The sequence below is a fragment of the Lynx rufus genome, unplaced genomic scaffold (genome assembly GCF_022079265.1).
Source record: "Lynx rufus isolate CCGP_SWC_20201006 ecotype Redwood Valley unplaced genomic scaffold, mLynRuf1.p SCAF_10, whole genome shotgun sequence".
Classification (NCBI taxonomy): domain Eukaryota; kingdom Metazoa; phylum Chordata; class Mammalia; order Carnivora; family Felidae; genus Lynx; species Lynx rufus.
The window spans coordinates 74,114,112-74,140,864 of record NW_025814824.1 but is presented as its reverse complement, the minus strand read 5'-3'; the positions used below and the strand labels follow the sequence as shown (position 1 = coordinate 74,140,864).

The 26,753-nt window shown below is 50.9% G+C and overlaps 1 protein-coding gene across 4 annotated transcripts in view; it reads right to left on the bottom strand.

The window, feature by feature from the left end:
- ZNF618 (zinc finger protein 618) overlaps positions 1 to 26,753 on the bottom strand; it is a 179,390-nt gene that overhangs the window by 58,888 nt on the left and 93,749 nt on the right. For all 4 annotated transcript variants that reach the window (XM_047068332.1, XM_047068355.1, XM_047068338.1 and 1 more), the window contains exons 2-3: positions 18,967 to 19,010; positions 530 to 789 (exon numbers count right to left, since the gene is read on the bottom strand). In XM_047068332.1, coding sequence (XP_046924288.1) covers positions 530 to 789; positions 18,967 to 19,010 — 304 coding nt within the window. The remainder of the gene's footprint in view (positions 1 to 529; positions 790 to 18,966; positions 19,011 to 26,753) is intronic.

Sequence of the window (26,753 nt, the reverse complement as noted above, 5' to 3'; positions counted from 1 at the left end):
GGCTCCCGCTGGAAAGTGAGGGGGGAGAGAGAATTTCTAAGAAACTCATTTCCACAGAGCTCCTCGGAACCTGACCCGGACCAGAAGAGGCAGGGGAAGGTGCCAGTCTGTCATGAGTCCGGTCCCGAGGGGGCCTGTTCCAAGCAGGACGTGCACTGGGAGCTGCTTGCAGGAGCCCGCGGTGAAGCCAAGGAGAAAATAAATGCAGACAGGCATTTAGGACAACGAGCGACGTGGCGGTGCTAGACCTACCTGGGGCACGGGAGCCCACGCCATGAGGGATTTGCCACACCTACAGAAAGTTCCGGGCATCTGACCCGAGCAAGTCTTAAAGCACAGATAGGGCTCTGGCATGTCAGGGAAGGAAAGAAGAGGTCCAGACTACAACTGTCCAAGCAAGAGGCAGGTCTAAGGAGCCTACGTCCTTCCCCAAGGGCAAAGCAGAGCCACCTAAGGTTCTCTCAGCCAAGGACAGGCAGGACTCTTCTCACCCGGGCCCCGGCCCTGACCCTCACGGAGAGGCACTCACCGAGGGTCTGCTGGTTACGGACGCCACCGATCACCACGCAGATCTCGGCGGGCACGTCGCCTGGCCCGTCCTTGCTGACCACCTTCTTCTCCTCCTTGGCCTCCCCCTGCCAGATCACCTCCTGGATGTAGTCGTCAGGCAGCTCTGTCTTCACCTTCACCTCCGTCATCGTTCCCTGCTCGGCGCTCAGGGAGGCCTCGGCCGGTGCGGGCTCGGGCCCCTCCACCTTGGTGCTCTTCTGGCTGCGCTTCAAGCGCTCCCTGGGAAAGAAGAGAGTCTGTTCAGCGTGGACCCCATGCCAGCCCCCAGACCCATCTGGGAGCCCACCAGCCCAGGGGGTTGCAAAATGTTTAGTGACAGACCCATTTCTCCGTGAATCTCACCTTGAAGCACCGGCACCCATGGCGGCCCCTATGGGTCGTCCAGGGAACCCCAGGGCTCCGAGGAACACCGTTTGAAAACCATTGGGCTAGTATGGCTCCAACGCCACTCATTTTACAGATCTAAAGAGGTCTAAATGTGCCCAGTAACTCCTGTAACTGGGGTTAGAAAAGACCTACGAGGGCAGCTACGGGTGGTTGAAATCAGTTCTTCTCCAGGTTTGATACGCACATCAATCAGCTGAGAATCTTGGTAAAATGCAGATTCTGGTTCAGCAGATCTGGGGTTTAGCCTAAAACTCTGCTTTTCTTGCTTTCTTTCTTTCTCTCTCTCTTTCTTCTTTTCTTTTCTTTCTTTCTTTTTCTTTCATGTTTATTTATTGTTGAGAGGGAGAGAAGAGCATGAGCAGGGGAGGGACGGAGAGAGAGAGAGAGAGAGAGAGAGAGAGAGAGAGAGAGAAACCCAAGCAGGCTCCGAGCTGACAGCAAAGAACCTGACACGGGGCTCAATCTCACAAACCGTGAGCCAGGCGTCCTGAGATTCTGCTTTTCTACCAAGCGTGCAGCAAGGCGGATGCTGCTGGTCTTCGACCTGCACTTTGGACAGCAAGGGTTTAAGTGGCTTGATGGGTACAAAGTGCCCAGTGCTGTTCCCTTCCCTCCTTGGCGGAAGGGCTGAAGATTCATCCAAGCCCCTCCCTGTTCCATCTCACAGACGGGAGACCACAAGCCAAAAGCCTCACTCAGACCTTACCATTCTGGCTTCCACGTGGCTCTGCAAATACCAGAAAACATTCTCAAGGTAATGAGCTCAATACTGAGGTGGGCAGGGAGGGCACAGACCACCGAACCTCCTTTATGGGGGGGCACACTGTGGCCCAGAGCACAACTGGGACTTGCCCAGGGCCACACACAAGACAGGTGGCAGGCCAAGGCATGAAGCCTTGACATCTCTTGAACACAGCAGTTCAACGTGACTCTCTGTGTTATCATAAGGGGGAGCCTTCTGGCAAGGGGATCAACACGATCACTCCCACCTCTGAGGTACTGAGGCCAAGGTGTGCCACACTGGGAGATCACATCACGTGCCAGCCCAGGGATGCCACCGTGTCACATCCGGCCCTCTCCACTGCTTCAGAGAAGCTTCTGGACTGAACTTGAAGGCCCACACTTGAAGCACACTCAGGCAAGCCCACTAGCATGCCAACCGAGCTTCGTGGAGGTGCCAGGCTGGGAGGCAGGGACCCGGGTTCTGACCCTGGATCTGAAGTGGGCTCGTTGTAGGACTTTGGACAAGACTTTTCTCTTCTCTGGGCTTCAACAGCTCCATCTGTCACAGGAGCATGAGTTTTTATCACATTCACTGTCCCTCCCAGCTCTGAACTTTCTCGCAGGTTGGTGACTGAGCAAAGAGAGGAGGAGGGTCCCAGCTAATGAGGAGGGGACAGCAAAAGGCCACTGGGGAGGTCCTAGTATGGACTGAACTGTGTCCCTGACCTGCCCAATTTGTATGGTGAAATCTTTTTTTTTTTTTTTAATGTTTATTTACTCTTGAGAAAGACAGAGAGAGAAAGAGAGAGCAGGGGAGGGGCAGAGAGAGAGAGAGAGAGAGACAGAATCTGAAGCGGGCTCCAGGCTCCGAGCTGTCAGCACAGAGCCCAACGTGGGGCTTGAACCCACGAACTGCGAGATCATGACCTGAGCCAAAGTCGGACACTTAACTGACTGAGCCACCCAGGCGCCCCTGTATGGTGAACTCGTAATCCCCAACACAACTACAGCTGGACACAGGGTCTTTAAGAGATAATTAAGGTTAATAAATAAAGTTATAGGGACCTAATCTGACAGAACAGGAAGAGAAATCTCTGTCTCCCCACCACGTGAGGACACAGAGAGAAGGTGGCTGTCTGTAAGCCAGGAAGAGGGTTCTCACCAGAACCCAACTGTGCTGGCACTGTGATCTCAGACTTCCACTCTTCAGGACCGTGTGACAATATATTTCTGTTGTCCAAGCCACCCGGTCTGTGGTCTTCTGTAATGGCAGCTCGAGCTGACTACTGCTCAGGACTCAAATGGACCAAGCCAGAGTGAAAAGGTAAGCTGGGAGTGGCCCGGGTGACTCAGTCAGTTGGGCGTCTGAGTCCCGATTTCAGTTCAAGTCATGATCTCCTGGTTTGTGTTCAAGCCCCGCATCGGGCTCTGCGCTGATGGCACAGAGCCTGCTTGGGATTCTCTGCCTCTCTCTGCTCGCTCTCTGTCTCTCTCAAAAATAAATAAACGTTAGAAAGAAAATGTCTTAAAAAAAGGCAGGCTTGTGGGGAACCAGCCAGGAGCCAGGGCTGTCCGGTCAGGCACCTCCTTGCTGTGTGACTTGAGCCACCAGCTGCCCAACCTCCACGCCCCAGTTTTCCCATCTGCAAAATGGAGCTAACAGGATTGGCAGGCAGATTTCAATCAACTAACAAAACACTCAGCATAGTGGCTGGCCTGTAACAGCTATCAAGACATGGTCATCATTACTATTCTTAATAATGACGAACTGTTATGGCATCCTTAGCACTCAGTGGGCCCAGTGACGCCTCCTCCCGGCGTGTGCCACATCAGGGCCACCATACACTCTTTGGGTTCTTACCCTTCTCTGCATCAGGAAACATAGATCGGGATGGTTCGATCGCCTCAGTGTTCATTTCTTTTACTTACTGAAGAAACACTGAAGTTGCTTTTTATGTGCCAGGACTGTTCTAATATACAGACTCTTTTCATCTCTTTCATCTTGGTTAACAAATGGTGAGGAAGTCCTGGGATTATCTCTGCTTTACAGATGAGGAAACAGAGGCACTGAGAAAAGTGACTTGATCCAAGTTACACGGGTAGTAAGACATGAAACCAAAATTAGACGTAGGCATCTTGGGTCTAAGCCACGGTGCGCTGAGACTCGGGGAGAAACCTACAGAGGGAAGCCTGCCCGGCTGCCTCTGGCAGCTCCCACACCACCCACTCTTTGACCTTCTGCATCTAGAACAGTCCAAACCGTGGTGCTAGTGGGTAAGCCAGAGGAAGGCAGACTGCCTGACTTTTCTGGCTGCTGCTTCCTCCAAGGGGGTATCTTGAACCAGAGCCCCCTTGCTGAGGACCAGTGCCCCTGGGAAGGGATAAGCCTACCCACTCCCTGCTGTGTTTAAGAGTCATCACAGGACAAGGGCACCTGGGTGGCTCCGTCGGCTAAGCATCCAACTTCAGCTCAGATCATGAGATCATGATTTCACAGTTTGTGGATCTGAGACCTGCGTCGGGCTCTTTGCTGACAGCTCAGAGCCTGGAGCCTGGTTCAGATTCTGCGTCTCCCTCTCTCTCTGCCCCTCCCCCGTTTGTACTCGATCTCGGTCTTTCAAAAATAAATAAATGTTAAAAAAAAAAAAAAGTCATCACAGGACAAAAAAGCCTCTTAGTTCAGTGAGGCCCCAGGAGCCACGGGAGCCGCAGGTCTAAGAAGTGACCAGGGAATAGCTATGGCTTCAGGAAGGGAGGACAGTCTGCAGCCAGCCACAACAGAAGGGGATGTCCTGGGAGCGAGGTCTCCCTGGTGCTGGGGCACCAGAGCAGAGGCGGGCAGAGAGCCTGGCAGGAACCCCATGTGACGAACTAAGATGGGAGGTTCTGAAGCTGGATGGTCCCACGGCCAATTTTGGAACCGCCACCACCAAGCTGTGGGTTCCTGCACAAGCGACTCCAATCCCCTAAGCCTCAGTCTTCACACCTGTACGATGGGGATAAACACAGCACCAACCTCACAGCGCTGTGAGGCAGAGACAAGGCAATGTCTGCAAGGTGGCCCCAGTGGAGATGTCCTACACATATCTATGGTCTTATGGAGGGGTGCAGGGGAGGGAAGCATGCAGAGGACACAGGGGAAGGGTCTTACATGGCACAGACGTGCAGGGGCTGTGGAGGTAAATCAACAGGGGTTTAAATCCCATCACCATCACATCCCAGCTGGTGACCCTGAGTGAGCCCCTGACCCTCTCTGAGCCTGTTTCCACATAAGTGATGTGGGGAGCCCCGTATCGGCTCAAAAGGTATTGTGAAGATCAACCACAAAAATGTAAATCCAGGACCTCATCTAGAGTGACTCATACAGCAGAGGTGATCATGCCCATGGGAACCGGTGACAGCTGCTGAAGTCGCTGCTCCCTGACAGAGACGGACCACGGGGACGCTAACCACCAATCCTGCTGGCTCACTGGGCACAGGGGTGGAGCTCGGGGACCCTGTCTGAACCCGAATGCCAGCCCGGCAAGAACAAAGCCCGTGGGTCTCAGGGGGGCTGCTAGGCAGGCTGGTAGCTGAGGATTCCCTCTGGCTTGGCCCTGGCTGGTCCTGAACCTGCCTGCACAAAGGGTTAAGCCCCAAGCACAGGGCAGATGTGTTCCCCAGGACAGCAAAGAGGCCCAGTGGAGATGAAGGGTCCAGCCTGCTTGTGCTCCCCACAACTGAGGTCACGGAGAGGGAACAGAACAGACCCTCCCCCTGAAATACCCTCAATTCACTGCCGACACCTGGAAACTCAGCCTGAGAACTACGAATGCTTGTCCACCCACCCAAACAGACTCAGTGTCCTTTCCTGCTCTTAGGCACCCCTGCCAGCATCAGGACGTCCTGGTGGGAGGGAGGAGTTGCTGGAATCAGACAGGCTGGGCATTCACACGCCCTGTGACCTCGGGCTGGGCTCCCCCTCTGAACCTCAGTTTCCTTGTCTGTTAAAGAGGGACCATGATCCTTGCCAATGTGGGGGTGAGAGATGAGCCGGGGAGCTGGGGCAAAGTAGATTTCCATATATGGCACCTGCCATGATGATGACATCACTGATTCATGAGGACATCCTCACCTCTGGGAGGCCTTTCTTATCTGCTGGAAGTGGAGTCAGACCCCCTTTCTGAACGCCCATCCGCCCCCACACAGGAGACTCTTACTCTGCGAGCTACATGAGCTATCCTGTCCCCCAAAAGGCACTCCCTTAAATGGGATATCCCCGAGCCCTGGAGGTACCAAGGACACTGGCAACTTCTCCTGGCTCCATGCTGTAGATTTACAAGCCCAAATGTTGCTTTTCTCGGGTGCTTTGCATTTAATTAGGTGTCCTAATAACAATGGAATCACCGAAGTACTTATATCACTTTGAATTAGTGGTGTAGCATCTTCTAACTTCTTTAAAAAAATTTTTTTCATATATCATTTTTTAAAATAGAGCTCATTATTTTAATTATATCCATTTAAATGTACAGTGGAGCCCTTGGATATTCTCAGCACGAATCATTAGGTATATTAGTGAAAAAGCACTCGGAATCTATCTACATGCTGACACTCCATAATCTATTCTATTTGTGTCGCTGTAAAATAGATTTATATATAGATAACTACAAAATAGTTGCTCAAGATATGCTATGAATTTTATATTTAACCTGAGTCACACTTCAACATAAAATCTAAAGTCAGGCACTAAAAGGATATTTCTCGGTAAGAATATACCGTCTGTGGTCACTGGTTACTGCTCATGCCAGAGGCCAAGAGAGAAGCCAGACCAAGTGGCCTCCTTGCCCCCTAAGAACGGTGACCCCTCATTAGAGCAATGGTTCTCAAAGTGTGTTCCTTGGAGGCTTAAGAGTTCCACAGCAATGGTCCAGAGGACTGAATGAGGCCTGAATGAAAAGAGTGGTGTTGAGTGGGCTCCAAGACCCCTACTCTCTCTTTGATTTTAGCCTGATGTACTACATATACGTGCTTCTTTCTCTCTGTAGTGGGGTAAATGGTGCCCTCCCCTCCCCCCCCCCAAGATATGCCCACATCTTAATCTCCAGAACCTATGAATGTGACCTGACTAGGAAAAAGCCTCTTTGCAGATGGATGTATTTAATTTTAGGACTTTAAGACGGGATCATTGTGAATTACCTTAGGTGGACCCTAAATGCAAGGACCAATGTCCTTGTAAGACAGAAGAAGGGACAGTGCAGACAAGAGAAGGCAACATGACCACCAAGGCAGAGATGAGAGAAATGCAGCCACAGGTCGAGGAAGGCTACAGACACGAGAGCTGCAAGAGGCAAAGAACAGATTGTCCCCTGGAGCCTCCAAAAGTGTGAGAGAACAAGCTTCTGTTTTAAGCTCCCCAGCTTGTGGTAATTTGTTACAGCAGCCGCAGGAGACTAATACCCTCCCTGTGTTAGACTCTGAAGAACCCGCTCCACCGCAATTAAGTCTGCAAACCACCGCCCTCCACCACCCTCAGCCTTCTTCTGCTTCGTTCTTACTCATCCCCAGCGCCGCGTGCGGCCGGTCCAATGTGCCTGCAGAGCCTGCCTGGGAAAGTTTCAGAAACAAATCTCTTCCTCTGGGTTTTGCCAGATGGCTCTTCAAGTGCTTGGGCCCACCCCACCCCATCTGGCATCCACAAGAGCCCTGCAGCCAGATGCAGACACTGAAGCACAGAACGAGGCCCAGCCCCGGCACCCCCGCCCCGTGCGCCGCAGCAACTCAATCAACACTGTGAACGAAGGGCATGCGCGAGGTCACGCACCTTCCAGTGACCAGAAACAATTTTCCCGACTCCTATCCGGGTGCTGTTCCCACGAAACCCTGCATCAGTGGACCGGGGACCCAAAGGCCATGCCATTTCTGGCCGTGTGGGAGGAGGAGTTTCAGATGACGTCATGTGCCCAGGAGTCAGACAACTTTGCTTGCTTGCGGGTATAATTTCTTCATCATTCCACCAAAAATGCTAATGCCTGAAGCTCTGCCAGGTCACGGTACTTACGAGGGATCCTCAGCACACCGGAGATCAGTCCTACCCCTGCCTGATTCGGTTTTTCCACCTGCATGACGAGGGACTCGGAATCTAAGGCAGCGGTAGAGGCTGGACCTCCACCCAGCAGGGTAAGGGTCTCCTCGCACAGGGCGGGGAGCAGTGAATCCGTGTGCCCTGAGGCTCTGCCTGAGGACCACCCACCTCCTGCAAAGGCCACTGCCTCTTCACTCTGGCACTTGAGCCACCGGAAACAATGTTAAGGGTGGTGGGGGAGGGGGCGGATCTCTAATCAGTGTGTAAATAATGACTTAGTTAACTCCCTCTAGAATAAAACTTCATTAAAAGACTCCACTCATTAGGAATGAGGGTTAAGTAGCCTCAAGCTGAGCTTAAACACACTCTCCACAAATGCACGGGGTGTTAAAAGAATTAATGCACATCCAGCCATGACTTCAGGGTCAGCATTTACCCTGATGCACGGGCTGACCGCTGACCAAGTCCTCCTGCGCTACCCAAGTGCCTACCTACCGATGATCTAAGAGCAAAGGATTCTTCCTATTCGGGAGTCAGCAGGGCCCTCCTTGGCAATGCTTCCAAGTCCAATGAGGCTTCTGCCTCCCCCGTTCCACCAGGGCTGTTCTTCCCAAGGCCCCTGGTGACCTCCATGCTCCTGGAGCCTACGGTCCCTTCCCGTCCTCAGCGACCTTGTCCTCTGTCAGTAGCCCTGGACGAGCTCCTCCCTCTCTCCTCTGTCCAGCTCTTTGTTCCCCTTGGCTCTGTGCTTGCCTGGTGGCCCCTCCTCTATCTTCTGCTAATTCCTCTTCACCAGCCCAACCCTTATATACTGACATGCCCCAAGGATGAGTTCTAGAACCTCTTCCATCTTTATCCACACTCACTCCCTAAAGTGATCTCATCCAGACTCATGTTTTTAAATATTAACAATGCGATGATGAATCTCGAATTCTGTCTCCAGCTTGGACTTCCCCCCAAACTCCAGACCTGCACACACGAAACTGCCTGCTGGACACCTCCTCCTGGATGCCCCACAGGGACCCATATTTAACTGAGCTGTTGTAACATACCTCCCCCCAAGTCAAGACAACTATCCTTCTGACTCCCATCCCACTACAGCTTGCAGTCCACGATGCCACCGTCAAATAACTGCAGACTTTATTTCAGTTAGTAGCAATTACATCCCTCCAGCTTCTCGGGCCCCGGCTCTGGAACTAACCTCTACTGGCAGATCCTGTCAACTCCCCCTTTAAGGTATGTCCAGAACCTGGCTACTCTTTCCCAGCACCTGACCACCCCCTGGTCCCAGCTGCCTTCCCCTGCCTCCTGTCTTGCTGCCACAACCACACACAACCACACCCCCATACCTCACAGCCCGTCTCCTGCTCCTACCCCTGCCCAACGCCCCGATGTCGACGTTCAACAGAGCTGCCAAGGCGACCCCGTCCAAACAAGCCAGGTGATGTCACCTCTAGGCCCAAAACCCACTGTGGTTCCACATCTCAGCCGGAATAACAGCCAGAGCCCTCGTCCCAACCCTCAGGGCTCCCTGCGACATGCTCCAAGCGCCCGCTGGCCTCATCTGCTAACACACCCCCTTGCTGGCCACACCGGACTCCCTGCTCTTCTCTGAGCACACGGGGCCTCCAGTTTTGTTGAGATATTGCTAACATAGAAGACATGAAAGTCCAAGGTGCACCAAGTGATGATCTGTCCTGCAAAGTGACACCTGCTCTTGAGGCTGCAGGGCCCAAGATGGGGCGCTGGGCTCCCCAGTGGCTGCTCTCTCTGACATCCATCAGGGAGCCTGCAGCCTCAGCCCTGTGGTTTCTGAGAGTGCCCCCTCTGCTTCTAAACGGCTCCTGCTCTGAATGTGCTCTCTGATTCCACGTGCTTGGGAGAGACCTCCAGGGGTAAGGGCTCTACCCCACTGCCATTTTGTATCCCCATGCCCGGCTCCCAGCAGATGACAGCTAATGTCTGCTGAACGACACAAGCAGACAATCACCGGAGATAGATACGCCAGCGTGAAGGTGGAGGTGAGAACGGCAACGGTACCACAATGAGGGAGTGAGGACAAGGGCCCCTGTGGCGTACTGGGTGGCTGTGACATGCCAGGCATGGTGCTTCACACCGGATCCACGCACCGTCCCACTGATGCCAGGCATATCACAACGCCTGACAGGCCGGGTAGTTTTGCTTTAAGATAAGAAAACTGAGAATCAGAGAAACAGAGTGACTTTTTCATGGCCACACAGCTTCCTAGTGACAGAATGGGATTCAATCAGATCTGCCCAACTCTAACGCCTGGGCTTTGAATCACTTGGAGGACTTCTGTTTCTCTTCTCAACATTTATTTATTTTTGGGACAGAGAGAGACAGAGCATGAACGGGGGAGGGGCAGAGAGAGAGGGAGACACAGAATCGGAAACAGGCTCCAGGCTCTGAGCCATCAGCCCAGAGCCTGACGCGGGGCTCGAACTCCCGGACCGCGAGATCGTGACCTGGCTGAAGTCGGACGCTTAACCGACTGCGCCACCCAGGCGCCCCCTGTTTCTCTTCTCAAAAGAAGAGACGACTAAAAACAACGACAACAAAACACCTGTTGAATGAATGAACAAATTAACGACTGATGGACCAGAAATTCCAAGAGACGAGTACATCCCCTCATCTCCTACTGTATCCTCAGCATCCGGACAGACAGGGGCACGTGCTAAGATGCTTCAAACAGCAACATAGAAACGCGATAAAATTAAGGAATGAGGAGTTCCACGTCTGCCACAGAGAAATGTGCTTGGGCTTTTTGTTCACTGTTGACCTCTAACTCTCCTTGAAGTCTTCTAAAATGGCTGCTGTTCACATACGGCCTTTGGACACAGGGTCTCCTGCTTTCAGTGACGAGGACAGGAATCGTAACCAGGTTAGAGACTGCGGCTTCCACCAGCCAGGAAGGACCAAGAGAGAGACCCCTAGAGCAAAACCCCAGTTTCCACAAACCCTGATAACGAGGCCCGTGTGTTTACTATTCCACCCGTGTTTCAAATCTTCACATCGCCCATGCCTTAATAACCCTCAGAATTATCTGTGCTTCCATTTGTCATGTATCACTGATATATTTTAATAAATAGTCAAGCAGAAAAGATTAGATTAATAGATTAAAACTATTAACCTATTAAACAACTCTTAACAGTCTAGAAATTCAAAATAACCTACAATGCATAAATATATCATTAGTTTGAGATAATTCGTAGGCACTTAATTTTCTTCAATGTATGTTGTCAGTCAGCCACGACGCTGGGTAATACTGCAGTTCCGAAAGACAGCATGAAGATTTAAATATTAAGAGTTAATTCCCTGGTTAATTTAAACCTAAAATAGAGAAAAGCAGGAGTCTTGAGCAATGCTGTCAAGTCACCAACTCCGACATTTAGCAGGATGGGGCCCTCCGGGGACAGCTGGGAACTTCTTTTACGGGTGTCATGGCACAGGGAAGGTTGGCCCAGGTCATTAAAAAGAATTACTGCTAACAGCATTTTAAAGAGACACGCTGCATTCCTCGTCCAATGGGTGTAGCGATGGTACAATTTGGAACCGTGAGCAAGGTGCACTGCTCTCCCAAGACTCACCTTTCTGAGTTTCTCCTCACCCAACTGTCGGGGACACTGCAGACTCAGGATTTCTTACTCGGACAGCATTCCCTCCGCTGGCAGGTGGGGAGGGGGGGGGGGTCACAGCAGAGTCCCTGCCCGCAGTCCTGCAGAGACCCTCTGGGGCACCTGCAGGGTCCCATGCAGACCCCAGAGAGCAGCCGACTCAACCAGCGATGACCGAGACGACTCCTACGTTGGTCGTCACGCTGGCTGATGTGAGAACAGAGAAAAATTACGCTCCCTCTGCCACCAATATGATTCCCTACTGAGGCCGAGACTTAGCTACTATCTCTCTTTCTCTCTGACGCCGAGCTCCTCCGGCCACTTTCTCCTTGGAATGAAAGGTAAAGAAGCTTCCCAGCAGGACCCCTCTGCTCCAACATCCTGCCCACACTGACAGCTGATGCCCGGAGCTGCCCTTCGGCCGCCAATGTGCCCCTAACGTGGTCCACGTCTTCCCAAGGTGTTCGGGGGTAATAAACTAGACGCTGAGCCGTTGCCAAGCTTTCTAACCTACTTACGCCCCGCTCTCCTCGCATGGAAGCTGGTGAAGTTAATGCGAACCACTAAGAGTTGTTTAGAAGATTCAAGGACAGAGATGTACACGAGGCACCCAGCACAACACCTCACACATAGTGGGGCTCCATAAATGTTAGTTCTTTTCTCCCAACCTTACCAAGTACTTGCCAGACAAAAACGTGGAAAGTTTGGCCAAACTATGAAAAATATCAGCTCGTAGGCCAATGATGAAGTACTCCTAACTGAATGCAGAGGGGCGATTTTTCAGCCCCAGAAAACAGAAGAAGTGGTGGGCATGGCCGCCCCCCTCCCCAGGCAGCAGCGATGAGGAGGGGGAGGAGGACACACTGCAGCCAAGTTCACTGCAGGATGCGAAGGCGGCAGTGAGCAGGAAGGTAGGTTTGGAGCATAAGGGCATTCTTAAGCATCACGCTTTGCATGGAAAGCTGGAGGAAGCACAAGCTGAGGGTGAGAATCTTTCTGTTCCGTGAGCAGAGCCAGACAAACGGTGAGGCTGTGGAAACTTCCTGAGCTGTTTTCTCAGATCGAGGGCCTTTGACATCAAGGGGCTCAAGAAGCAACCGGGTTGGACGATCCGAGTTACCCTTCTCAAGATGGCGCCTCTTCAGGACGAGGCGAGACTTCTGAATGCCCTGAACGGGTCGGGTCGGGTCGGGTCGGTGCAGGGGTGCCACTTACTGAATCTGTTCAGGCTCCTTCTGGGTGCGTGCACTGAAAACTCCTGGGTGCATGCACTGAGCACAGGGCTCCCTAGGGACCCCAGTCACCTCCCTCTGCTCGACCACCGCAAGCCATTTGGCAAAAATGATTCACCGCTTTCGATGCGCATTAGTTTGCATTTCTGTGGCTGTCTCCAGAGGGCAACCTAAGGACATGCCTGAATTTTCCGGAATCTGCCCTATCTGCAGAGCCTAGGTTTAACAGTAACTGATCAGGCAGACAGGAAGCCCTGCCCACCAAAAAAGCACTGGCCTCGTGGAATGGGTCCAGGGTCCCCAGAGTCAGCCTGCAATTTTACGGCATTTTGTGGCCCGACTTCGCCCCAAGTTTGGTATGGTGAGCATACACATTTCTGGAAACCAAATCCGAGCTCCAATAACTGCACCATAACCTAGAATCAAGATAAAGATGTGCCCTGGCTAAAATATACCCAGCATGCTCTAATAATCCATTCTGCTAATATCGTACTGGTCAGGGACCACCATCGGGGCCAACTGCTACTGTGAGTTTTTTGTACAAATGAAGTTAATTTGTTCAGGGATACTTTGATTTTACTGCTGAAAACCAAAATGCGAAACAACAAGAAGGTATTCTTTTTTTTTTTTTTTAAATCTTTTTTATTTTTTTTTTTCCAACGTTTATTTATTTTTGGGACAGAGAGAGACAGAGCATGAACGGGGGAGGGGCAGAGAGAGAGGGAGACACAGAATCGGAAACAGGCTCCAGGCTCTGAGCCATCAGCCCAGAGCCTGACGCGGGGCTCGAACTCACGGACCGCGAGATCGTGACCTGGCTGAAGTCGGACGCTTTAACCGACTGCGCCACCCAGGCGCCCCAAGAAGGTATTCTTTTAAAAGTAATAATAATAATAATTATGCGGCTGCACACACGTGGTGATCCGATTAAGTAATGGTCCACCAGTGAGAAAGCTTGGCCTGAAGGACCGAGACTCAGCTATGTCAAAAGCTATTTTACGACCTGTGTGACCTTAGACAAGCCTATTCCTCAATTCCCTCTGAGGAGGAGGGGCAGTATCACTACCTCAGAGGGGAGGACCAAAGGAGATCTGTGCGTGACTGGATGGGGGTCAGCCCTTAACAAATATGAGCTCCACCCCCACCCTTGTCCCTGACTCCAGTCCTCTCTCCAGGGTCCAGACTCAACAAGAAATCAATCGCCATCCCACTGTCATCTCCTCCTAGGAAGGGAATCCAGCACGGTGGTGATAAAAATAAACGTTTCCTGAACACCTACTATGGGCCAGGCATTGTGCTAGGCATACGCATATTACTATTTCACTGACAACACTATCAGGGAAGGTCTAATATAATTCCCATTTTCCAGATGAGGAAACTGGAGATTGTGTAACTAGCCCAAGGTCACACAACCAGGCAGTGGGTAGCCCTGGGACCTGGACCCAGGCAGTCTGGGCTCCTCAGCACGGTGCTAATGAGCTGCTTGGCCCTCAGCGGGGCTAGAGAGAAGGTGAGGAAGTGACCTGGCAGACCAGCCATGGAGAAGTGTGCATTATCTGGATTCAGAACTCACACAATGCTTTGCTGAACTGGATTCCTCGGGCCTGAGAAGATACAGCCTTCGGAAACTCACTTCCAAGGCTACCTTTTAAGGTCCTGCCTGTCCTGAACTCTTGGCGACACCTCTTTAATCCTGCCTCTTACTGTTTATTCACCTTCTGGCAGCCAGAATGATCCTTTTAAAACCAAATCACATCATACCATCCCTCTGCTCAAACTCTCCAGTGGCTCCCCACACCTCACGTAGGGTAATGGCCAAAGTCCTGATGATAGCCTCCAAAGCGCTATCTGCCATATCAGCTTCCTTGCTCCTGCTCCAACACAATCTACACACCACTGCCCCAGGGCCTTTGCACCTGTTGTTCTCTCTGCCTGAATGTGTTTCTCCCCAATGACTGCTTGGTTCAGTCCCTCATTTTCTTCAGATCCTTTCAAATGTCACCTTCTGGTGATGCAATACTCCTTCTGGCTCTCCCAATCCCCATTCTGCTTCTCTCTCACTCCCATCACTGTTTAGCCTATGACATACCACACATTGTATGTATTGATTACATCGCCTCCACTCTCACTAGAAAACAAGTTCCACAAGGCCAGGGATTTCTGTTTTGTTCACCACTGTATTTCCAGCACCCAGATCAGATCCTGGCCCTTTGTAGGCGCTAAGTATTTGCGGAATGAATGCATGAGATTTGGTCTTATCACCAACCCCCCACTCCCGACCAAATCTCTCTGTTTACAAGATCCTGATTGCTTGTTAGGCAACCGGTCTACACAGCAAGGCAATGAGTCCCTTAACCTCTTCTATCCCTGGTTTCCTTATCTGAAAATGAGACAGTTACTCCAGATTATCTATAGAGCCCTATCAGCTCTAAAAACCTTCAACTGACAAAAAAGGCATAATTCTTCATTACAGCAACCCTGTAGCTACGTTTACTTGGTTACAAAAACTGCATTTCCTTTAGAATTTTCCACAGTTAAGCCCCACAGCCCCCACGCCTCTCAGAATAAGTGAAGTCTGGCTACAGTTGTGCTATGTGGTTTGTAACCTGCACACCAAGTCAGCACTGACCTCAAGTGCAGGGATCACCGGTCCTGTAAAATCGACCCAGGTTGGGTTACAGAGAAGTAAACCAAACCACATTCGGCTGTTTCTTAGGATCAGAAACACCACCTCTCCTTGTCCCCCTCAATTTAACACTAATTCCTTAGCAGTCCGTGCTGTTGGTTTTGGGGTTTAGCCAGAGGCCCTCTGGAGAAGTAACAAAATTAGGCGTTCTGGGCCAAAAGACAGGCGCTGGGAAGAAAGCAGACCTTGGCATAATAACCGAGTGCGCCGGGACCCGGCCGGGAGCTGGGGGAGGAGGCCCGGGTCAGAGGGCCGGGGCTCCTTCTAGGTCATTCCTGGCCAGGGTGGCATAGCCTAACTCTGACTTCAGGGAGCCTCGGGCCTTTGTTTCTCCATCTGAAACAGGGACTAAATGTGTCTAATGCTCTGCAAAGTGCCGAGGTGTCTAAACCCCACCTGGCCGATCTAACGCAAGGCCAGGGTCAAATTCGCAAGTGGCCTCAGCTATGGCCTGCATTAATATTCTCCTGATATTTAACGCATAATTCACTTCTCAGACTGAATGCTGGGTCACTATACAACAGCACTGTTTGGGTCTCTCAAAGATGCTCTATTGGCTTTAATTATAGAATCAATATAAACTCACTGGTTGAGCTCCTTCAAAGTCCCTGGCTTCTTGACAAGCACCTAGCCGATGGCACAGCCCCCAGCCCCTAACAGGCTCCTCTAACATCTGTTAACTGACCACTTCATCCTCACAAGTGGGAGGGAACAGTGGTTAAGTGTACCTATCAGAGAAGTGAGACCTGGGTGGGCATCCCGGCTCTACTGCTCACTTCCAACTGGGCAGCCTGAGGCCCGTTAAGCACTCCATGCCTCAGTTTCCTCTTCTGTAAAGTGGAAATAATAAGAGTACCTCCTTCACAGGGCTATTATAAAGATTACATCAGTTAACAATAATCTAATATATGTGAATCACTTAGCTCAGAGCCTGACACAGAAGTGCTGAATGAATGCTAGTTGTTACCACTAGAAATTTCTTCTTTAAGTCACACATGACCCTAAGACTTGAGCTGGCCCTTCCTGGTGCATATTCTGGCACTGTGGGGATAGCGCTCTGTCACAGAGTATGTGCAAGCCCAGGCTACTGAGGCCGGGCAAACTGATGGTACACGTGCCATCCCCCCTTCCCCTTACCAGGCCAGGCACCTCTTCTCCTTCTGATGGCAGCCTGAGGCTGGTAAGACTCAATTCAGAACTTCAGGCAGCCACTGCTGCTATGGGGAAACCTGCCTGCGGCCTTCTGACCTGGTGTGGGAGAAACTCACGCATCGGAAAGTGACGGCAAGAGCTACACCTGCATGAAAGTCCTGAGAAACAGATGGAGGCTCGTCCTCTGTCCACACTCAAGAGTCTGCTGGATGACTACTTTAGCATCGAATCCGTCTGAGTTCTGACACACGGCACTGGGCCTAGCAGAACAGCTGCTCAATAAACATGGGGGTCAGTGGGAGAGGCTGGCCAGACCCTCACTCTAGCACAGCACTGTTGAGTGGGGAAAGCACCCTGCTTTAGCAGGTTCGAGGCCTGACATCACTTATTCATCACAAGACCCCGAGCAGGGCCATCCCTCCCCAAGTGTCCAGGGAGAGGGTGGGACTGGACAAGCTCCGAGGCCCCTTCCAGTCGTGACAATCCAATCCAGGAAGCACTTCCAGGCACCCCCAGTCTAGGGACTGCCGCCGCCCCGTGTACTGCTCTTACACGAAATCCCACGACCAGGGGCCCAGCAGCCAAACACAAGGCGCTGGGCAGCTGCCGGCCACAGGTGTCACTGCCAGCGTTCACAGGCCTGAGCCTGGTGGTCTACCCCCCACCCCCACATCATCCCCACATCTCCCATCTCATTCGGGATATCCGTCCCCCAAACACTGAGCGCCTGCTAGGGGTTTCTGCCTATGGATCTGGTACCCTAAGGGGAGAGGCAGAGAAAATTACACAAATACGTGGGATAAATACAGAGCATGAACAGCCTATGAGGGACACAGGCCACAGGCCCTTGAAGGAGAGGTGCAGGGAAGGTTTCTCCCAGGGGAGGATGGAGTCAAGACATGAAGGAAGATCAGAGAAAAGTACATTCCAGCCAAAGGGAACAGCAGCTGGAAAGGCTCTCAGGCAGGAATCAGCTGAGGCCAGGGGTTGGCAAACCACAGACTGGGTATTTATGGATCACCTATGGTGCTTTCACAGGCACTGATGGGACAGAGAAGTTGCCAGAGAGACCTATGGTCTTCAAACTGTAAAAATATTTACTATCTGGCCCTTCACAGGTAAAGCTGGTCGACCCCTGATTTAGGGGGGTAGATAAACTGAGAGGAGGTCAGGGGGAGCAAGGGGGAGCCGGACACATGAGGAGACCGGGGAAGTGGCTGGGAGCCGGGCCGTGCTGGGTGGTGTGGGTCACGGTGACCTCCGGCCCGGTATCTCTGCCTCCATTCTAGCCGCCTCCAATCCACCCTGCACACGGTTGCTGGGGTGATCTTCCCAAACCACAGAGCCAAGCATGTGACTCTTTCTCAAAGAGCAATGGCTCCCCGTCGTTTCCCGAAGTGCGTTCCAAGGAACCCTTGCTCCACAGCCAAACTTTCAATAAAAGGGTTCCACAGTTAAACAACTTGGGAGAAATACGGAATTCTCATCCCAGATGTTGTCAGGCGCACACGTGAGCAGGTGAGAGACTGAAAAGGACCCACAGCAAAGAAATCTGTTGCCTCTGTTGAACCCGCTGTCCTTCACACTCACTTGGCCACAGACCCTCTCTTTTCTACAAAAATCTCTTAACGTTCTAAAGAACCAGTTGTGGACTAAAGGGAAAGTTCCTCTGCCTGGCGTTCATACTCTGACCCCAACTCCAGTAGGTAATCCTAGAGCCCGGTCCAGATCTGATGTGTGTGGCTTGGAGAGCCAACTCTCGTCAGTCCCTTGCCTTCCTCCTATCTCCAGTGGCCCCCATAAAGGTCATTTGGCCACTCCAGCTCCGCCCTCCCTGAGGGAACACGGCGACAACAGAAACAGCGCTGACATGTACCAAGTGCCTGCCTGTGCCACCACCAGAGGCAGACATCTGCAGCGTGGGCCTATCCAGCATCTCTTCCCGCCTTCTTCGGGAATGACCGCCCAGCTTTCCTTGAGGGATCCCCCCCCCCCCCGGTCCAAACTCCTGCCAGCTCCCAGGGTGAGGACACAGCCCTGGTCTGGCTACGCAGAGTATCCCCTCCCCCTGCTGTGGGGGGATGGGGGAGCAGTTCAGGGAGATGAGCACAGGACTCAAGCTGGGCCACGAGTTCCAGACTAGGATGGGATGGGCAGGCTGCTCTGGAGGTCACGGCATGGCAGCCAAGATGGGATTCGAGCCCGGTCCTCTGCCCAGTCTCGTGCTTCACCATATTTCCCCCCAGCTCGAGCGCCCAAAGGCCAGTTCAGAACCCAGTCATCCTTGGTCCATTCGTGGCTGCTCAGAGAGGGTACCGGGGGCTGGGGCGGTGGGGCTCCGAAGTGCTGACCACGACCACACATCCTCCGGGGAAGTATGGATACTTGTCAGCAAAGGGAGCTGGCCTGGACCACCCACCCCCTTTCAGGGGAAGGGAAGGACCAGAGAGAGGTGGCTGTCAGCTGTGAAACGGGGAGGGGGGGCAGGGAAGGGGACAGCCATGGGCACGGGGAGTGTACCTGCTCGCCGTGCTTTTCCTTCCAGCTGCACTGGCTCCGTCAGCCTGCAAAAGAAACCCAAAACACCTCCATCAGCCATGGGGGAAACCACAGACCCTACCCACTGATGCCCCACCAAGCTCCCCCTCGACACCCGCCTCCAGACGGAAGGGAGAGCTAGCACAAACCCCTGCTCCATTCTTCCAGGTGGGGAAAATCTGCCCCTAGTGGTAAGAGGGAGTCAGACCACCCACCCCACCCCCCGCCCCCACCCCCGGAATTTGCTTGGCCCTTTAAATCCAGAGGAGCACCCATTGCCAACACAAACCCAGCAACCACAGGGCCCTGGGGACTCAGTGAAAAGTAAGTAACCAGCTAAATCTGAGATTGAATTGCACCATTTTTATTTTCATCTGGGATTTCCAATAAAACAGTAGCCGCAGATTTATTCCTACCAACCGGAGGGGGAAAATCCTATTATGTTAAAATATTCTGTCCCCCAACCCTCCTAGCAGGGAGAGACAAGAGAGTACTGGTTCTTAATCTCTTTTTATTTGGGGGTGGGGGTGGGGCAGGGGTGGACAGGGAGATAAGGCTGACCAAATGAAAATTTCAGAAATCATAAAGTTCTGGTTCAGATGGAGAGACCCAGGGCCTGAGCCAGGAGGGAGCTGCCTGAAGTCTCATGAGGACTGAATGACCAATACCTGGGGTTCTTGACCACTAGGCTGGTATTGGGGGGACCTCTATGCAGAAGCTGAAATAGGCTGCAGATATGGGAAGGACGCACTGGTCGAAGATGCGTTTTCCTGGCTTTGTCAAAGCATTTACAATAATAGTAATCCCACTTAGAATACTGCAGGTTCAAAACTCTGGCACACATGTGTTTCCAAATTCAGAATCCTTCCAAGTTTAGGAAGGTAATGTAGCGCATGTGTTCTGTATTTTGAAACACCCTGGCAGGGTCTGGGGAGACACCCCACCCCCTGACCCCGACTCAAGCACACAGTGATACTTCCAGAGTGAAACGTATGCGGTCAGCCCTACAGAGGCTCAGTGAAGACGCAATGAGTCTTTTCTCCCTTCAGGCCAACTTGTGCCACCTCACCGATTACAAAACATCTTTCTGCTTTCAAGGTTTTTGAATTTCAGGATTGTGGACCTAAAAGAAAGACAACTGCAGCCACCTTTGGATGAGCGTGCTTACAAGAAGTTGCAAACTGGCAAAACCAGATGGCGGACTTCAATGCGGTCGATATGTAAAAACACCAAGGATTTCACCCAAAGAAGGCCGGATTTCAGCATGTGAAAGCAGCACTCAGGCCCACATGACCACAGCCAGCTAGGGCTGCCATACCTGGTTTTCCACAGTGCCCGCTGCTCCGTCTTGCCTTACGCTCGGCCCTCCTGCCTGGCCCCCAGGGGTGTCCAGACTCCCTCCCCCAGCTAACTTCCCATCAGGCGCCAGTGTCCGCACATTTAATGCTTCTTATTCAGTCCTCCTGATGGGTCCCCCAACATACATACACAGTATCCCCATTTTACAAGTGAGGCAACAAGAGTCCAAGAATGTAAGTCATTTATCCAACATCCCACAGCTACAAGCCTAGGTCTGGGTCACTCCGGTGCCCTCTTCGCTCAGCTCTGGAATATTTTATCTCCCGCCAACATTCAGAAGAAGAGCCAATCGGGAAATGAAGGAAACCCACACAGCCCCCACTGCCCCGACCGGGGAAATGCAAAGATGAAGGACAAGTAAGGAGGTAGAAACGTGAGGCCTGGGAGGGAGAAATTAATGGGATGCTGGTGTATTACTTCAGTGGAAGAAACAAGAAAGCGGAAAATGGTTTGCATATTATTTCACTGGGAGCAAAAGAATGGGATCAATTACAGCCTCTTTCCGACATCTTGCATTCCCCAAAACTTCTATGGAAAGTGAATGGGAAGAACTTGTTTTAATCTTCATATCCTAAGAGGCAGAAGTGGTAAAGGGTGGAAATTCTGCCCCAGAGAGCTTTAAAACATTATAAAATCCCAAATGATCTCTCATCTTTCAGACTCAACTCTGGGCCATGTATTTCTAGCATTTCATACATATTTTCATGTTGTCTTTTTTTTTTTTTTTTTTTTTTTTTTTGGTCCTTTCCCTTCCCCGTTTCACCCAGGGTTGATCACATGAGGACAGTGAACATGACACCAGGTAGGAGAAAAGATTCTGTCTCTGGCACACCTTATCATCTCCACCTACGTTTCCCTTTTAATGTCTGTTGTTACTTGTGCTTTTGCCACCAATAGCAACTCTCAGTTTTGTTTTCCACCAATTTTTATAAAACAAAGACAAAATGCTAAAAATGTTCAGCGGTCCAAACAAATCCCTGCACAGAAACTCAGGCGGTGTGGCAGAGGAAACACAGCCGCTGGAGGGCCGAGGGCCACCTGGGCAGATGTGACACGGCCGCTTACCGGAGCTGATGCGGGTGGGCGCACTGGTGGACGACAGGCGCAAGGCAGAGATGTCCGAGAAAGCATATGTTCATATCACAGCTCCCGTCGATCATGGCACTTGGGCCTGGCTGAGTCCAGACCAGCCGTGAGGGGCCCTCCCAGCCCCAGCGGGAGCCCACAGTGCTGAGGGCGCCGACCTTCAGGTGGAGGGATCTGTGAGATGCCAGGCGAGCTCTTACTGCTTGAATTAAGCTGAACCTCTGAACCTCTGAACTTCTGACAGTCATTTTCCAAATGGTCTAATACCAGCCATTTCCTAAGATTCAACCTAAACCACCAACTAACTCACTCTTACCCAGGGTAATCTGACCTGCTTCTCAATTTGCACTGAAGGTGAATGGCACGGGGTCTGGCGTCAATAGACGGTCTTGAGTTTGGAGCCCCGCTTTTGCCATTTCCGGGCTGTGTGATTCTTGGTAAGTCACCTGCACCCTCAAGGCCTCAGTTTCCTCAGGTGCAAAATGGCAATATGCCACCCCCAGGACTATCTCCTAGGACTGGCGAGACTTCTGATAAATAAGGTAACTTGTGTAAAAGTACCTAGCACGGACTAAGTACCGATTGCACGGCAGATAAGCGAGGGGCAGGGCCGACCTGCTCTGCTCCAGGGGTCTACCCGGCCTGTCTCAGGGAGTGAGCCAAATCCCATGCTACAAGCCAGCATCTCATTAGCATCCACCAGACCCCACAGCTCTGAGGCTTCCTCTGAAGGGCTGGTCAAAACGATACCAAATACACTGAGTAGTAAGTACTTAGTACTTGTTAAGTACTAGGTACTAAACACAGGCCAGGTATCTGTAGTACCCGCTTGAGCAATGGAAATCCAGCTGCCAATGGACCATGTGCTCCTATAGATGCAGCTTCTGTCTGGCTCCCACCTTGGGCAGGCTCCTTCCTTTTCAATGGACCTGAGGTTCTCATTGGTAGAAACAGGACGGGAGGCATGAAGAGTTAAATCAGGTCTCCTGCCACCCTTCATCTCTGTTTCTCTGTATGGAGCTGATCCAGTCTTAACCAAGCCCCTCTATGGCAAGTAAAATGGGGCGGGGCACAGTGGGCGCATGAGAGACCCTCCTCCTCACGCTTATAAGGTGGGTACAGGCATCCACACACCCCCCAGCTCTCCACAAGGGCACCTGGCCCCCTTTGCCCACCCCATCCATTCCTTTTACACCAGTTTCTCCTTAGGACCCGGGCAAAGCTATTTTCGGTTTCATTCGACCCTCCTCTTCCCTCCCAAATGAATGTTAAGTTGTTCTTTTCCATTCTCTTATTAAGGATTTTCTTGGAAAGAAAATATTATTCCAAACCCAGAAATTTTATTTCTGAATTTGTGCAAATGTAAGTTGTAGGACATTAGCTGCATTTCACATTTTGTGCAAATGGCAGAAACAGGCAATTCGTGTGCTACGGGATGGGGGCTGGCCAACGATTTCGATAAAATAAACCCTTTTTTAATTTAAATGCTAATGCACTGAATTAAAATTTAATAACTGAGGAAATTGAAAAGCCGAGCAGGAATATTGGAAATAAATCCAAGCAGAAACAGCTGAAATTAAAAATTCTAGAGAGTAGGAGGATAGCAGCTAAGCTGTCTTATATGATTACATTTTTTTTTTCAGAATGAAGCAAAAAAAAAAAAAAAAAATCCTATCTCTCGCTGGCTCTAGGGCAGTAAATCCACAGTGCTGTGATTTATTGCTCAATTTTCCTGAGGGAAAAAGGCTTTCTTTCATGCTGAAATATTTCATAAATTTCAAGCCAGCATAAATTCTTAATTTAAAAGTTATGGAGGTCACATTTAGTGCACTGGTACGGTTCCAAAATCTTAAAGGAATAGCAGCAACTCAAAAAAAAAAAAAAAAAAAAAAGGCAAAAAGGAGGGGTAGAATTTGCTCCTTTTTTTTTTCTTTTTCTTTTTTTCATTTTGGTTTTAATTCACGAGTTGAAATTTCATTATTAAAGATTCCTCCTGGATGGATAGAACCCAAGCACATGGGGAACTGGTATGTGTTTGGAAATCTGCTGCAAAAGATAAAGAGATAAAGATTTAATTCAATTATAAAAAGGCATTTTTTTTTTTAAAGCCACTTGAGGAATTTCTGGTAAAAATTTCCTCCCTTCATTGCCCGGGAAGGGGTGAGGGTGGGGGAGGGTGGCCAACGTAATTGCTTCTCTTAGATCTCCAATCTTTTGTGCACACTGATATATTCATTTGTTATACAGCTGTTCAGCGGCGGAAAGAATGCTGGGGCGCCCATAATTCTAAGCAAATCAATCAAAAATTAATGATTTGTCATGCTTGCACAATGGAGGAAAACAGCTCCTTGGGTCCTGGCTGCCTGATCTCGAAGAATGAAATGCCTTTCTGCGATAAGAGAACCAAGCCAGAGGCTCAGCAAGGCTGAGGTACCACTGCGAATGTGGGTGCTCATGGTCCCCTGAGCCCTGAGAGGATGGAGGAGGGCCGCCATCTTGGAGAGGGCATCTCCAAAATGGTGCCTCAGCCAGTTAAGCCCAAGACAGACCCGATACAGCACATTCCCATGGTGGTATAATTAGGATCTTGCCTTCTCCCTCCCCTACTGCAATGCAAAAACTGCTTCCTCTTGGGAGACATCAATGACTCCCATCTCCCCCGCCAGATTTGACGTGTCCCTATTCACTGTTCCCCCAACACTCCTAACACTCCATCACCAGCACTTCTTACCAACTCTATGGGATGGGATCCACAGTTCCTGGAGCACCAATGTCCCCCAGGCCGGGCGCTCCTTCTGGACAAAGACCATATCCCACACGTGGCCATGACTCCAGCACCCAGCTCGGGGCCTGACACATGGCAAACATTCAGCAAATATGGTTGAATCCATTAGGTTATCTCTCGGGAAACAATGACAATGAAGTTGCTTAGATGAACAAATGATCTGCATTGGCAACTAAGATGAAGTATAACAACTGATCTTAAATAATCACTCACTCCTTTATTCATTCAACAGATATTCCTTGAAAGCCTACTGTGTTCAGCTTTGGGTGGACAAACTCAAATCCACTGATGGACAATTCCAAATACCCAACATTTACTACTTCTTGGCTTTCTCCTCCCTTGGAAGGGAAAAGTGAATGTGAACTCAGGAGAGAAAAGAAGTTCCCCACATGCCCAAATGCCTTTCAAGTCTCATCGTCTCTCTTAATTCACATGAATGTTATATTCACAAGTATCAAATGCACATTACTCCAAAATAAGCCTGTACTTCATATGTGCATATGTTTGAATATAAAAATACTGTTTTATATTACTAACAGGTACAACTGACCCTGTAGGAAGACGTTCAGCCTCAGGACTGAGGGAAGCCAAGTGCACTCAACCTGGAAGCCTGGAGGACGCACTGCACTTATGAGTGAGAAGCAGACCCTGCCTAGAGGATCATTCTACATCTCCTAACATTCCGGAGGACAGGAGGACAAGTGGGTTCCAAACAACTTGAGCCTCACTTACACACCTCTTTCCTTTCCAGCAGCCGTGGATCCCCAAAATTTAACTTGGAATTTCCTGTCTGTCCCACTGAGCCACAAGACTCAAATCAGGAGAAAGTCATTTGTTCACCCTGTGAGTATTTAATGAGCTCCTTCTATATACACCAGACATTGTTCTAGGCAGTTGGGGTATATCCCTGCCCTCACGGCGATTACATTCAACTCGGAGGAGACAGAAGCATTAAGTGTAATCAATTAGTAAAATATATCATGCTCAAAAGGAATCAGTTCCGTGAGGGGAAAACAGAGAAGGGGAAGGGCAGTCAGAATGCTGGGCCAAGGGAGGGGCCACAGGCTGCAATTTTAAGGTGAGAAGAGCAGGTGTAATTGGGCAAACAATGGAAGGTAAGGGAGTTGGTATCTGGGGCAAAGGGAATGACCAGTGCAAAGACCCAAGGGCAGGAGTGTGCCTGGTGTGCTCCAGGAACAGCAAGGGTGCCATGAGCAAGGACGAGAGGAGGAGAGGTACGGGAGGCTGGCCCACGTGGGGTCTTGGCGGCCACCGAAGGCCTCTGGCTTTTACCCTAGAGTGCCACCGGAAGGTTTTGGCAAAGTGACATCATTTGACTTCCATTTTTACAAGAATCCTTCTGGCTGCTAAGCTGAGAATGGACCAGGGGCAAAGGTCGAAGGAGGCAGGAGGCCAGGTAAAAGACGGTGTGGCTGGGACCAGGGGAGTGGCAGCAAGGGGGTAAGGAAGTGGGTTCTGAATATACTGGAAGGTAGAACCAGCAGGACCTCCTGACGAACTGGATCTAGGCTGTGACAGAAAGTAAGAGTCAGGGAAGACACCAAAAATCTTGGGCCTCCACACCAAGAAAACAGGAATCGTCTCTCCGGTACATGAGAAGATGAGTCACATGCCTGACACGGATCGTCACGCGACACCAAATCCTCCCCCAAACCCTGCTCAGGAGACACTGCAGTTTAACTATCCCCCTTGGCCCAAGAATTAGCCAACGACCCAGAGGGGCCAAGTGACTTGCCCAAGGCCACACAGCAGGTCCCTGACTTGGCCAGGGCTCACACATCTTCTCACCCCAGTCAATGGCCATTTCCTCTACACACTTGGCCCTTCAGGTCTAGAAGCAACAAGGCAAACCTGGCCCAAAACAATGTAGATCAACTATTCACCTCCTGAACCATTAGGCCCCAACTCAAGCAAAGGCCACCCCTGCTTTATCATTCTTGAAAAACATCTATGAAGGGTGACTGTGCCAACACCGAATAACAGCTTTGCATGTTACAAAGAGGATACCACTCCCAGGAAACGAAATATATTCTAAATTCCCTAATTAGACCCTGTTTCTGACATCACGTTCAGTGATACGCTTCTAGCATGTGATGCCTGGTTTTTAATTCTGTATTTGCTTTCTACCTGAACGTGGTCACTCAAAGCCACAGACCACTCAGGGATCCGAGCTGGAGGGGTGGGAGTTGGCTGCCGGAGAAGGCTCCGAGTTCAAAGAAGTGCATCTTTCAATGGGTATTCATAGAATGCACAGCAAACATGTGATTCTGAGAAAGGCCGTGGGAAACTGATGCCGAATCAGACCTCATTCCTCATCATTCACCCCGATACGAGCTATTAAGTGCCTGTGTGTGCAGGACACCAGGGTTGTTACTGGGGACACAACAGCCACAAGAACGGTCAGGGAGATGGGCAGTGATTGCTTAATTATTTCACACTATCAACTTATAATTCCCAACCGAGATATGTGCTCTCAAGAGAAAGGCCTAGGTTCCCCAAGCATCTTTGACAACAGGAT